At 50.5% G+C, this 13,678-nt stretch overlaps 1 protein-coding gene across 3 annotated transcripts in view; it reads right to left on the bottom strand.

Moving 5' to 3' along the window:
- Positions 1 to 516: 516 nt before the first annotated feature.
- The window catches only part of EPHB1 (EPH receptor B1), a 77,721-nt gene continuing 64,559 nt past the window's right edge, over positions 517 to 13,678 (bottom strand). For 2 of the 3 annotated variants that reach the window (XM_061354448.1, XM_061354450.1), the window contains exons 13-17: positions 12,522 to 12,671; positions 11,712 to 11,905; positions 11,042 to 11,197; positions 9,314 to 10,666; positions 517 to 843 (exon numbers count right to left, since the gene is read on the bottom strand). In XM_061354448.1, the coding sequence (XP_061210432.1) occupies positions 10,558 to 10,666; positions 11,042 to 11,197; positions 11,712 to 11,905; positions 12,522 to 12,671 (609 nt within the window). In that variant the 3' untranslated portion in view covers positions 517 to 843; positions 9,314 to 10,557. Of the gene's footprint in view, positions 844 to 3,190; positions 3,852 to 9,313; positions 10,667 to 11,041; positions 11,198 to 11,711; positions 11,906 to 12,521; positions 12,672 to 13,678 lie in introns of all 3 variants that reach the window. The other variant, XM_061354449.1, reaches the window with a different exon arrangement.

A 13,678-nucleotide genomic window follows, 5' to 3' on the forward strand; every position in this document is an offset into this window, starting at 1 on the left:
GGATAAAAAGCCTGAACATAGCCAATGCAAAGGGAAGAATCCATTTTCCTGCAACCATTTATGGTTATCCTTAAGGCAAGCATGTTCAAGCTGAGCATCAGCCTTTTAATCGACAGGCTCCACAAAGGCTGGGGAGGCGAGGAGCCACTGTGTTCCCCCAGCACAGACGGCGCTTTCATCCCAGTCAGCACTTCCAGCGTGGCTTCCCCGAGCGATTCCACATCAGGACTTTCAAACACACTCTGCAGAGAAACCCACGCCAAGAAAATTCCTTCTCCCTGCTTTTTGCAGCAAGCAAGCAACCTCCGATAGGGATCGCTGAGAATCGAGTCACTTCATTTACAAACTGGAGAGCCAAATCTGATAGACATCAAAATCTGAGGTAAGTCAAGGAGCGATGGAGCGCTGCCAGTTCCCCAAATGAATATTCATGGCAAATATTCACCCAACTCCGAGCTGGAGAGAAACTGGCAGCAGAAAGACTGCCCCCGGGAAAGGGAAGGAGAGGGATCAGGCTTATTTCATCATTTTTATTGAGTGCAATTTTCTCTTTAGTACAATATTCTCTGAAAGTTACTGTTACAAACTCCGACAATTTCAACACAATCAACAAATTGGGGAAGGAGGCAGGGGGAGGGAGGGCAAAAAAAATTACAAGGGTTGAAATCTTTTACAGACATCTCACTGGTTATGTACAGGACAGGGTAGGGCTGGCTGGCACGGGGCACGCTGCGGCTCGGGGGGCATCACCATCATCATCTCATGGGTGGCGGAGGGCAGCGATCCCCAGGAATCAGTGTCAATCCCCTCTCCAGTGCCACTGTGGTGCTGGACTTGATGCCCCTGCAAGGACGGAAATGAGAAGAGGATGAGAACAAGCATGTCCCATGCTGGGAGATGCAGCAGCACCTCCCCAAACCCATGTGCTGGAATGCTGAGCCCTTCTGTCCTGCAGCTGATGGCAGCTGCATCCAGCAGAACCCAAAGAAATCTTACAGCAGATCTAGCCTCTCAAAGAAAAAAGGGAAAAAAAACCCACAAAAAGCAGTGTTTAATTAATATGCTGTCAGAAAACTGATGATTTCACTGAAAGCTCTCCATTTTTTCCTCCGGGGAACAAAAAAGAATGGAAGAGACACATTTCTTTGTGAAGATGAGATGCTTCAGCGAGCAGAGACTGAGCCTTGATTTTGGGGGCGGGAGGGTTACTATGTACCCCAGCAGTGATGATGCTTTTCTTTCTCCCCCCTCCCACTGCAGTATGAGCACCCTCAGGTCTAAAGCAGAAGCAAACCATCAGGCACCATGAAATCACTCTTTCCAATGTAACAAAGCCCACTCATTTTCTCTGCTGCCAGGGGGAAGCCAGAAGGTCTCCAAACTAGAAGAGCAGCACCAGGAGCACCTCCTTCTCACCCTGCAACCAAGAAGTCCTATGTAGCAGCAAACCCCATTATATAGCTGCTTTGGAGAGGTGAAGATGCTTTTAATATACAGCTGCAGCTTGGAAACATAAAGGCACCACATTAAATAACAAAGCAGATGACCGCTGTGCCCCTTTGCTGGGCCACTGACGACTGGGGCTCAATGGCTAATTACTGCCGGGTGCCTCTGTGCCTCTCTGAACATACCAATGCTTTCAAAAACCAACTCCAGCTGTGTCTGACATTTCAGTGCTCTTAAAATTCATCATTCTCCTGAATGAAAATAATTTTTTTTGCAAACCTGGGTAGCAATGAAACTTTTATTTAGTAATTTGGTGCTTGGCAGAAAAAGGGGCATGGGAGAAAGCATGACAGAAATTGAGATGATCTATGGGAAAAAAAAAGAGCTTTGGCATGGGGAAAAGATATCATTACATATTCCTTATGCACCGGGGTCCATTTTCAGTGCTTGGAGATTCAGTCTCATGGCTCCCATTAGCATTAACGGGAGCAGAACAGCCTAAAAGGCCAGAAAATCAGTGACAACAGAAATACAACTGATGTTTTACAGAAGGCAACAGACGCAGGGTGCAGCAGATGCTGCTGAACACACTGCTGAGCCAGATGGGTCCACAGGAACCCAGGGCTGCAAATCAAGGTGGCTGCACCCAAGTCAGTGAGGTGACAGTGATTGGTATCGGCCGTGGATTTGGCCACATTAAAGCTAAAGCCAAGCAATGGCTCCAGCACCACCTTCTCCTTGTGGCCTTTCCCAGCTCATTTAGCCACAGCCACCCAACCTGCCCAGCAGCAGTGGAGCTGGGAAGGGTTTGGGGTTTATATTCCCCTGAGGAGCCTGTGCCCCTCCCGGGCAGGGTGCAGCTGCAGCCCCTCCCTTCATCCAGGGAGAGCTATGGATGATCTGCAAAGATCCCAAAGGACCCAAAGGTAAGGTCATGGCAGCCAGGAGATGATGGGGAGGGGGCGGCACATTTGATCACTCCCCAGGCACGCAACCACTGAATCACCCCCTGTTGCACATCCTTCTTCCCATGCTCCAGCGTGGGAGCCCCTGCAAGCAGCTCAGCACAGAGGGCTTTGATCTCAGCCTGTAACTGTTGGCATGACACAAATAGCAATAGAAAGGCCACGTTTGTGAGATGAGAAGGCATCCCATAAGGGAAGGTGTTATCAGCATCAGTATAGCTGTAGGAGAGCCAGCATCGTGGTTGGGATGCAGGCAGCATGCCAGCCCTCGGGTGCTCTCCCTTTCCGTGCTCATGGGAATAGGACAGCCCAGGCAGAACTGCAAATACCCCAAACGATCAAAGGATGGATGGCATTGCAAACCCAGCTGCTATTCCTGAGTGCTGCTGTGGAAAAGGGGAGCAGCTTCACAGCAGGTAAGGGATGGATGCACTTGTGGAGCTGCCCCCAAAGCAACCACTGTATTACAAACCACTTCTGAGAGCCCTTTTCAGGCTCTGGCCTGGCTCTTGCCCTTTGGGCAGGAGCCTCCTGGAGCTCTGTCCCCATTTGGGCATCACTGGCGTTGGGGTATGGCACTGCCACCCCAGCACTAACCCCAGCCAACAGACCAGAGCCAGTAGCATCTGGCTGTGGACACCTCCCACATTACCATGGTGGGGAATCAAGAATTCACCCTATAGCATGATGGGGGAACAATGAACCAGCTGGCCTGCACACATTTCACAGCCACCAGCCCGTGAGAGCATCCTCAAGGCTCCAGCCTACATTTCTGACACCAGGCTCACCTTGCTTCTTAGGCAACACTTGGCATGGTCTGTACCTCCTGCCATCAGTCCTGCTCAGTGCTAATTAGCATTGATAATTGCACTGATGATGACCATAATTTCCCTGCTCTCTCTCCCTTAACTTCTTGCAAGGGTTCAATTGCCTAATAAGACCCCTGAGGATAACAATCGAGAGAGGAGCAGGTTCATCCCCACCATGATGTCAGCTCCTGGGCAAGGTGTAGGGATAGGAGAGCAGATAAGGGAAAGCCACAGCACGGGCTGGTGGATTGGGAAAGCTTGTTTACTTGGGGACACAGAGAATAGTTCACTCCAATTAACTTGTTAAGTGGATAGGCATTAACCTCCCTAGAATTAACACAGCCTTAAGTAGATTTTTGCCTAATCCACCTGCACATCGGTACTGAAAAGGCGAGTCTGTTTTGGGAAGGAGCAGAGTTCAGCTAATCCACTTAAAATTCATACAGCTGGTTTGTCCAGATTAACCTCCTCCAGCACTTCCATCCAGAGATGGGCCGGGAGACCTCAGTGCCATCCTACCTCTGCCACCAGCACAGCCATGCTGTCCACGGTCACCTCACTTCACAATGCAGCTGGTTTCTCCTCCACCTGCTGTTTGTGTGTTAGGGTCTGCTGGGACCCACTGATCCCCCTAAAACAGGCACAACAGGACATGCACCAAGGATAGCCCTGGATAGCTAGGGGCTTCACGGCATTTTAAAGGCCAATGGCCAGAGGAAGGAGAGCAGAAGCAATAGAGATGCTCAGACACATATGAGGAGGGAGCAGGCAGCTAATCCCAGGCTGGAGGGATGCTCACAACACTGTGCCCTGTAGGACAGCCAAAGCAGATAGGACACATTGGGACACTGTCCCCAGAGTGCTAGCAGCTCTGACAACCCAGAAAGGTCCAGCTGAATTGTACCATAGTCACCACAGGAAGATGCATTTCCTTCCCTAGCACCGATTTGCTTCTCTGACATGAACTTCTCTAAGCTTTAAGGTCCCTTCTAAGTCACACCAATCTAGGATTCTATGAACCAAGAGACCAAATTTAGTGCCATGGATACTTACAGTACCCAAAGGCATTTGCCTGGTTCCCATCTCACATTTCCTCTCCTGATCAGAGCAGCTGCATCTGCTCTTCTTTCCAAGGCAAACCCTGGGATGGCAATATAGTCCATCATGGTCCAATGACAGATGGACACAAGCCAGCAGACATCCCCCAAGACACAGATGCAGAACCACAACCCAAGCGCATCAGAACTGGGAGAACGCAACACAATGGCAGCTCTCACACCTCCCAGAGGCAGGGTTTGGAGAAGGTTGAGCACAGCCATTCCCCCATGGCAGGAGCACTGGACAAGATGATCTTTAAAGGACCCATCCAACACAAACCCATTCTAGGAAAAATATAAGCTGAAACAGGAGCAACAGAGTAATCATTGACAGGGTGAAATAACTCGCCATGGGAGTCCCACGGGCATGCACTTTGTCTGTTTTCCATCATCACTTAGGGACTTTCTGGCTCTTCTGAAACAGAGGAGATTCACTGGGAACTGCTGAAAAAGGTCTTCTTCAGGCTCTTTGAAGATAATATGAAAGGTTCCCAAGTCATAATTAGATCAGAATCCACTCTGGCAGGATCTTTCACAGAAGAGGCACCAATGCAGATGATGACATGGTGGTTAAATAATCCCCTGCAGCTCCTTGCACAGTGGGGACATTGAGGAAGCAGAAGACACACAGCACTTGGATGAATGCACAAGCTGGATGTGAAACCCTGGCCCCAACCACCTCCCTTTCCATCTGCAGTTGGAAGAGGATGGCTGGCCTTGGAGCTGCAGAACATTTCTGAGAGCTTGAAAATCCATCGCAGGGTCTATAAATCCATTCCTCATCTTAGAAACCGATTAATCCCTTTTTCTTTAAAGTCAAATTCAATGTTTATAAGTAATGATTTCCAAGTGAACATAGCGTGGCTCAAATATATCGGCAGTTTTTATGGATCAGAGGCAAAAGCATTAATTTAGACCCCAACAAATGCAAACGTGTCTGTCCCCATCATACAACAAATGTGTTGGTGGCGATGCGAAAAAACCCTCCATAGGTGATGCCCAATGATTTATGCTAGGCCACAGGCCAGCTGTGATGCTCCCCTGACTCCCACAGGGATGTCCTCAAACAGCAGGCAGGGATGCAGCCAGCTTTATTGACAAGACCTCTGCAAATCAACCCCAATACAACCCTTCCCTCACTCCAAATCAGCATCCTCCCCACTGGCTCGCCAAGAGGATGCCACTGCCCTGAAGAGGAGAAGAAAGCAGAAGAGAACCTGCAGGGCTCAGGCTAGTGCAAGGGAGTTCCTGGGGCAGAGATGAAGGAGAAGGGAAGAGCAACAGGGGGAGAGACAGCCCCATTTTCTCTAGGGAAAGGAGCATTACAAGCACCAGAAGCTGACAGGCTCAGAAATAATGGTCTGAACTCACTGTTATTTAAAAACCGGCTGCCTGCTGTTTTCATCGCAAGCCCCGCTCTGACTTGCAGCAACATTTAAAATTAAATATACATAAGTGCTTTCAAAGAACTGTTAATTTGAAGGTCATTAAATGGCATAAAATACATTCCTTTTTTTTTTTTTTTCTAGAAAGAGGCACATAATAATGCTATTAATACATGCTCCTCTTCCACATTCAAAAGCTCCCTCTCGCCTTGGATGTGCAAGTGGCTGAGTTCACCTTCGCTTGCAGCAGCACGACATCTCATTTTAATTACTGCTATTGACAAAGCTGCTGCTGAATCCTCCATCACGCACAGTGCAGCCCACCAGAGATGGGGTTGTACAAAAGACACAGCAAAGCCCAGGGGAAAAAGATACAGCTGAATTGTCAATGGAGGCTTTTGTGGGGGGGGTGTGGGGAGCTATACAGGGGGGCTGACTCCAGAGGATGCAGAAGGGAGAGGGCAATGTGAAGCCAGTTGGCAACACCCAGTCCAGATGTGATCACCTTGCCCACTCACTCTCACACCAAGACCTGGGGCCAAGGTCTGAAAAGGGTTTCTGTAGCAAAATTCCTTATTGTTTATGTAATACAACATGAAAAAAAAAGACAAAGCCAACACAGACACACACAGAAGACACATATGGGCTGAGGTTTTTGCAGTTGTCATAGGAATGTAGAGGAGCTGACAACTGCCAAGCATTCCTGTGAAAAGACAGGAGCACAGCAAGCATGAGGTGGGCTCACTTAAAGGCAACCCAGGTGAGCAACCGCATCCAAGCGCTGCTCCTAAGCACAGAGGCAGGAGCACTCAGAGGAGCAAGATGCCATGAATGAGCTTCAGCTACAAGAAGCTACAACCCATCCCAGCAGAGTCCACCACTGAAGGGCACCTCCCAGCACTAGCACATGGCAGATGAACCTACCAGGACCCTGTGTGATGGATAAAACCCAGCCTAGAGGAAAGGTCTGTGGAGTTGGTTCATTTTGACCAGAAAAACCTTTTTCTAACTTTCATTTCTATGCAAACCAAAACTGGAGGGAGGGATAATTTTTGATCTAAGAAAGGAATTCCAATGGATCAGAAGACAATGTGAAACAGGAGCTTTCATTTTTAGACCACAGTTAGTGGTTTTATTTTTCTTTTCTTTTATTTAATACTTTTTTTCTTTCTGCCAAATGTGGGGTTCTTTCCCTACATTTGGCAGAACTGCTCCAAGTTGGCAAAGCATCCAATGGATCCAAAACTGCACCACTCTTCAGTGCATAAAAACATAGCCCCAGGTCCCACCACTGCCTGTGGCTCCTGCCCCATCTCTGCACAAGGCAAAGTGAGAGCATCTCGACTACTTCTCCATGACATCGCTAATGAAGGAGACTTCTTAAATGACCTGGACCAACCAATGACCAACCAAGCACTCAGGAGTCTGCTTTTGACACAGAGGACTGAATGTTGGCAGCAAGCCTTGACTTAGGCAGCACCTCTTTGGTGGGGCCCTGCACCTCCTACCCTGGTGAGAGCTTCCTCCTTGGCATCTGATGAAGGAAAAGAAGAGCCAGTCCAAAGACACACAACCATGCTGTCATGACTAGGCAGAGATAATGCTGCTGTTCCTGGACAGAAAAGCTTTGTGAAGCTTGGGGAAGGCTGCAAACATGTGCTATGCAAACATGGTGCCACTCTCAGACAAAAGCCTCTCCCTCCTCCATCAGTGGCAGTCCTGGGGCCCAGATGTGCTTCCTTTCCATGCTGACACCCACAGCACAAGTTTCTTGCAAGCCAGAAACTTGCCTGCAGCCACCATGCCATGGGCAAGGCAGCAGTGGTGCTTTATCTATGGGTGTTTGGCAGCTCGGGTGAGCCAAGGGCCAGGGAAGGTCACAAGCATCATCCACACTGGGAAATCAAACCAAGAAGTAGAGGACTCAGTATCTCTGAAAGCATCTGAGAACTTGAGCAGCCAGTTTATCCACTTGTGGGTACCCCGTCTGCTGGGTTGGATGTGCAGGACTCAATGCTTCATGTTACAGGTTTTATGCTAAGAAAGGGCTGTGGTGCCATCACATCATCCCTCCATCCAGGAGGATGAGGAGCAGGGTGCCGGACCAGCTGCTTCACAGGCGCTTGCATGGCCAAGTGACATACAGCAGGGGAGTCATAAAGGTGGGGTTTTGATATTTAGCCTGTGTCGCTGTCATTCGCTTCTTTAAATGCCTTTAGCTTCCTTCTAATAAAAGAGGAATCATAAAAAAACCCACAAAGGAGCCTTCACTGCCAGCGAATATCAATGTGGCAAGGCAGCGTATTAGCATGCATGGCGCCCGCTCCATCTGCATGTTGTATTCCGTGTGACAACATCCTGGAATACAGATTTGGGCCGTGAGTATCCCATGAGGTATTAGCGATCGTCTATCAGACAGGACGAGGAGCAGTCCCTGCTGTTGTAAACAAGGGGTGTTTTTCTCCGTCTCCTTCTCTGGGAGGAGTTCAGTGATTTGAAACAAGCTCATTCCTGCATCTTGTTAGTTCCTGTTCTTCAGCAGAGCAGTGGGTCATCTTCTTCAGGCAATTAAAGAACTAAAATTGCAGGTGTAGAAAGCACCTCATCACCAGGGTCCTTCATCTGCTGGTGGTGTCAGCCACCATCCTCCTGAACCAAGTACATACTCCCCATTGGACACAAGGGGGTCCCCTAGCCAGACAGCAGCCTGATGGCCTCAGCACAGGGGACAACGTTCACACCGAGGACACATGGACAGGCATTGGCAACAGCAGAGGAAGAGCTTGTCTCTTGTGCTCAGTGGCAGCAAACGAACCTGGTGAGGCACCTCCATGGCATAAACAGATGTTGGGCAATCCAATGGTGCAGATGGACAAGGAGCAACCCCATGGTGTGATTGGATGTGAGGCATCTCCACAGCAAGGAAGGACAAGGGGGAAAACCCACAGCACAGGTGGACATGAGACATCCTCCAGGCACTGATGGACAGGGCATCCCACAGCACAGACACAAGGTATCCCTACAGCAGAGCTGGACATGGGCCACCCGGAAGACCCAGGAGGATGCAGTACATCCAACACAGCATGGATGCAACTCGGCACAAGCAGAGGTGGGGCATCCCCACAGTGGGGGTGGATGCTCGAGGAGGACAGCTCCTCACACATGTATGGTCCACCAAATAAGAGCAGGGACCAGCAGCCCTTGAGGCACAGTGGGCAGCCTGCCCATGCCACTGCTCTCCCTGCCATGTGGGTGCCGCTTGCTGCCAGTGCAGTGCCTGCAAGACCACGGTGATGGATCATTACAGCCTCCGCACAACCATCTAAGTAAAAGCCTTATTAAGAGTTCATTCATTTTATAAACTCTCAGCGCGATCCACAGAGGGAAGTTAGATTGCCCAGTCTTACAGTATTCTGTGTAAACACTGACACGTGTCTAGTAATTTTAACTAGATCAATTTGCAAAGGAGACCGACGGTGGAACAAAAAGAAAATCAAATTAAACACAGGGAAACATTCACTGGAAGAGGCTTTAAGGAAGCAAGTAGTAAAACATAGAGAAAGGACGGATGGATGGATGGACAGAGACACACACAAGACTAATGGACCTACCTCTGAAGCCATGAAACCTAAGTCTGTAAATCAATGTCAAAATCCTTAGATCCACAAGATGGGGAAAAAAGTCCTCCATAGCCATCTTCCATGCATTGCTGAGGCTCGGGAGGCCTTAGCAGTCTGTTTCCCAGAGCACCTCTCCTCCTTTCTCCAGCAGTCACCAACCCAGTCACAACCACACAGCGGCTCCTCCGGTCCCATCCCGTCCCCATTGCACCGGCCGGCCCTTGGCATCATCCTTGCTTGCAGGATGCTTCGCTCTTGGGCACTTCCCTGCTCCCTCCCACTCCTGGGAGCTGTGGGCACAACCCCTGTTCCCCCCTGGGCTGGGGACCAGCTGGCTGCTGGCCACAGGGTCAGCGGTGATCTTCGGTTACGGACAAGCAGTGAGTCCACAGTAGGGTAATGACGTACACACGCGCACGAGCGCACACACACACGGGAACACCTCTTTCTGTTTTCCAGGATGGATTGGTATCTTTTTTAATCCTTTTTTTTTTTTTTTCCTTTTTGGAAAAAAAAAATGCAAGCAAAAGAGAAAAAGAAAAAAAAAACAAAAACAAAAACCCCAAGGTTTTCTATTGAAGGTACATCACTTCTTCAATATGAAGACATTAACTGGATTGAGTCGGATCCTCCATGCAGTGGTCAGTGAAGTCCTTTGGTAGTTGCTGGAGTGGCACCCGGGTGGGATGGCAGAGAGCTATGGAGAAGTCTTCAGGACACTTCCGCCCAGTCCATGAGCAGAGAAGGGAGTGGGGTGAGCAGGGAAGGAGAGGGCAGGGGGGGAGGTCAAAAGAAGAAAAGGAAGGTGGTTTCTCTGGATGGGAAGCTCCATCTCATGCCTCTCCCTTCCCCCTTTTCAGTTTTGACCACTGCTCACTGGTGGTGGGATTGGAGTCTGGTCTCTAGGGTTTGGGTTTGCTTCCCCAACGCACATTGGTTTGTCTTCATTGTTTTTCTGTGTTTGTTTTGTTTTTTAAATATATGATTTGTACATATTTATATGTATTTATAAGCTGTTCCCCATGACATTGGTAAGTGTGCTTTTGTTGGTGAGGAACGGAAGTCACCAGTTAGAGATGAGTCCCAGGAACATCCTTCATCTGTGGTCACAGTCCCCCAGGCAGCTGCAGCACCTCTCCAAACGCTGCCCCATGGGGCCTGTCAGTTCCTTCCCTCCCGCCTCTGCCCCTCTGCTACGTGCCCTCCCTGTCCCCTTCCCCATCGAACAAGGGACGTCATGCCATCGAGGTCGGAGACTGACTCATCTGTACTCGCATGGACTGGACGCTGTTCAGGATCTTCTTCTGGTGCCCAGCCAAAGTCACCCCTATTCTCAAGAGGTCTCTGGAAGACAGATAGAGAAATATCAGTGGGCAGCTGGGGGCTGGTGTGTCTGGTTTATTGTCTCACGGTGTGGTGAGGGATGTAAACTCAGCTGGTCCATGCCTTGTGGCAGCAGAACAGCCACAGTACCCAAGTGCAGCCCTGTGAGCATCACTGGGACAAAGTGGGACCAAGAGCAGGGAGACCCACACACTGACCCCCAGATGGTGAACACAGCCACCTCCAGACTCAGGGTGCTTCTGCTGACCAGTGTGATGGATACTCACACCCTTCCTTTGCAGGTGCCTTAAACTGACCTTCCCACCACCCTGCAACCCCAACCAGCTTTGGACAGCATCCAGCTTTTGGGCATCCCTCACATGGCACGCAACTTACTCAGATGTCATCTGGGCAACAAGCTGCAGGGAGGTGAAGCCAGCAGTCAGGAAGCTGTCTCGGTACTGGCTCATCTTCACAGCGCTCAGCCAGTCGTCTACTGAGGTAAAGGCAGTGAAGTCGGGGATGGAGCGGTCAAGGAGGGGCTGAGAAGGCCTGCAAGAGGACACACCGCTGGGGACAAGCCCAACCAGTGCCAAAGGGCTGCCTTGCAAGAGCCCAGCCAGTGCACAGATGCCCTACCCAAGCCTGTGCTCTTGTGCATCCCCCAGCACTGCCCTGCTCCCACCACATGCCTGAGACAAGGAAGGCCATGAGGAAGGCCTATCCCATGGGAATACTGCTCTGCTGAGCAGCACTTTGCAACCCCACATGTTGTAATCCAGCTGCAGGAGCTGCAGGGACAGAGACACTGGCAGAACAGATACTGCACCAGCATGGTCACACACCATAAAGAATCAATAGCGAAGAATTATTGCTGTGGCTTGACTGAAAACTATGTGTTCTTTGTTTGCCTGTCAGGCAGAGCAAAGACAGAAACCCCCCCACGCCTGGCAAACGATTGATGAATTCCTATCCTTCCCTCCAGCAGCACAAGCTGTGCAGGGAGCCTGTCGCCATGGCTTGGGATGCAGACCTGAGAGCATCCCCCGCACGCTGGGAGACTCACACAGCGGTGATGGTAGCCACAGTTTTGAGGCTTGCCGGGTTGCGGATCATTTTATCCAGGGTGTTGACTATCTCAGTGAAGCGAGGACGGGTGTTGCGGTCCTTCTGCCAGCAGTCCAGCATCAACTGGTGCAGGGCAGCGGGACAGTCCATGGGTGGTGGGAGCCGGTAATCCTGCTCAATGGCATTGATGACCTGCAGGGTAGCGGGGAAGAAAGCAGCATGTGAGGAGGATGAGGGACTTGGAGATCTCATATAGGAGGAAAACACAGCCAGAGCACTGGGTAAGCCACCCCTGCCACTCCTCATTCCAAGCCAAGCTCCTTGTGCGGGCAGAGGTGCTACAGGCAGTGCTGCCACAGACTGGGAAGGCAGCTGCCAGCCCATCTGATCAGCAGCAAAGGGAGCAGGAGGAGATGCTCCTGTCTCCGACGGAGCTGGGGCCCTCAGAGGTTAATCTCTGCTCTGATGCTCCGCGCACCGCAGTTCCTCTCTGCAGAGAGCTGCCACTCATTATCTCAGCAGATCGCATCGGAGTACAGCAGTCCAACTACCAAAGCTCTTCCCCTGCTCGCAAACCCTCTGAACATTTTCAAAGGCCCTGCGGCTTGCTGAAGTCCAATTACCAGCCCACTGGCTTTTCTTCCCCATTTCCCTCCTTGCATCCTCCTGTTCCCTAGCCTGTTTCATCTCCAAAACTGAATGCTGCCGAGGCTCCGTGAAAGAGCAGATAACCATTCAGGCAGGGATTTGTTTTGGGAATGAGACCACCACCACCTCCAGAGCTGTGTAAATGACCCCCAGTGCTTACATCTTGGTTGGACATGTCCCAGTAGGGCCTCTCCCCAAACGACATCACCTCCCACATGACGATGCCATAGCTCCAGACGTCGCTGGCCGAGGTGAACTTGCGGTAGGCAATGGCCTCTGGTGCTGTCCACCTGACGGGGATCTTCCCCCCCTAAGGAAAAAGGGAGAGCAGCTGAGAAACAGCTTCCTTGGCAGAGGAGCCTGGACATCCATGAGCCAGGGTTGGAGCCATTCTGCACAGCCCTGGCTGCCAGTCCTGGGGATGCCACCAAGGAGTGAGCTGGTGGTACCCAATGTGATGAGGAGACAGAAGCCAAAAACACATTCATGGATGTATCATGTACCTGCACAGAAAGGCCTCACTAAGCAAAACAAAAGGGTTTATCCCACTCACATGTGACCCCTGAATGACATCTCCCCACTCCGGCTGCCCTACAGGACCCAGCACATCAATAACCTGTCCCCAGGTCCCTTACCCAGAGAGACATTAGGTGACAAGGGCTATTAGCAGGAATGTATTAGCGCTTATCACAGGTTAAGAAGCCACAGCTATCCCCATGCATCGGCCTTCAGTGGAAACAAGGTCTAACCTAAAAGCGTTCTCTTCAGCATCATCTGGGCTCCCACAACTGCTGGAAGGTTCTTCCAGCCCCACTTCTGGAGAGGGATGCAAATAGGAGAACATCTTTAAGCCTCAAAGGAGACTCAGAAAGCACTGAAATAGGAAAGCACCTTTGACGCAGGGCCCCTCATTTCTCCTAAAGGCTCAAAATCAGGCTCAGCGTCTCAAGCCATCCCATTAGCTCCTGGCAGGATGGGAAGGGCTGGAGGCCATGGCAAGAGGGCAGTGATGTTGTGGAGGGACAGTGTGTACAGAGGGAATGCTCCAAGGGAAAGCAACCCTGAAATAACAGCAAAACCAGCCAGGGGATGAAGGAAAACCACAGACATGTCCGGTATTTCCTGGGGCAGAACTGCATTGTAAAGCGTTCAGTGCAATTGTTTTGCGTAGGCTTTCTGCCGAAGTGTCAGCTGCTCTTGAAAGATGAATGGCAAAAAATGTGATTTGAATAACTACAAATGGAGAAATTAACTGCTAGGTTGTTTTTCCTGCCTTTTCCCCAGAGCTAAAAACCTGCTGTGGGAGGCAGAGTGATG

This window comes from Neopsephotus bourkii, unplaced genomic scaffold (genome assembly GCF_033783945.1).
Source record: "Neopsephotus bourkii isolate Nb327-2 ecotype Australia unplaced genomic scaffold, CSIRO-AGI_Nbou_v1 NB_739, whole genome shotgun sequence".
Classification (NCBI taxonomy): domain Eukaryota; kingdom Metazoa; phylum Chordata; class Aves; order Psittaciformes; family Psittacidae; genus Neopsephotus; species Neopsephotus bourkii.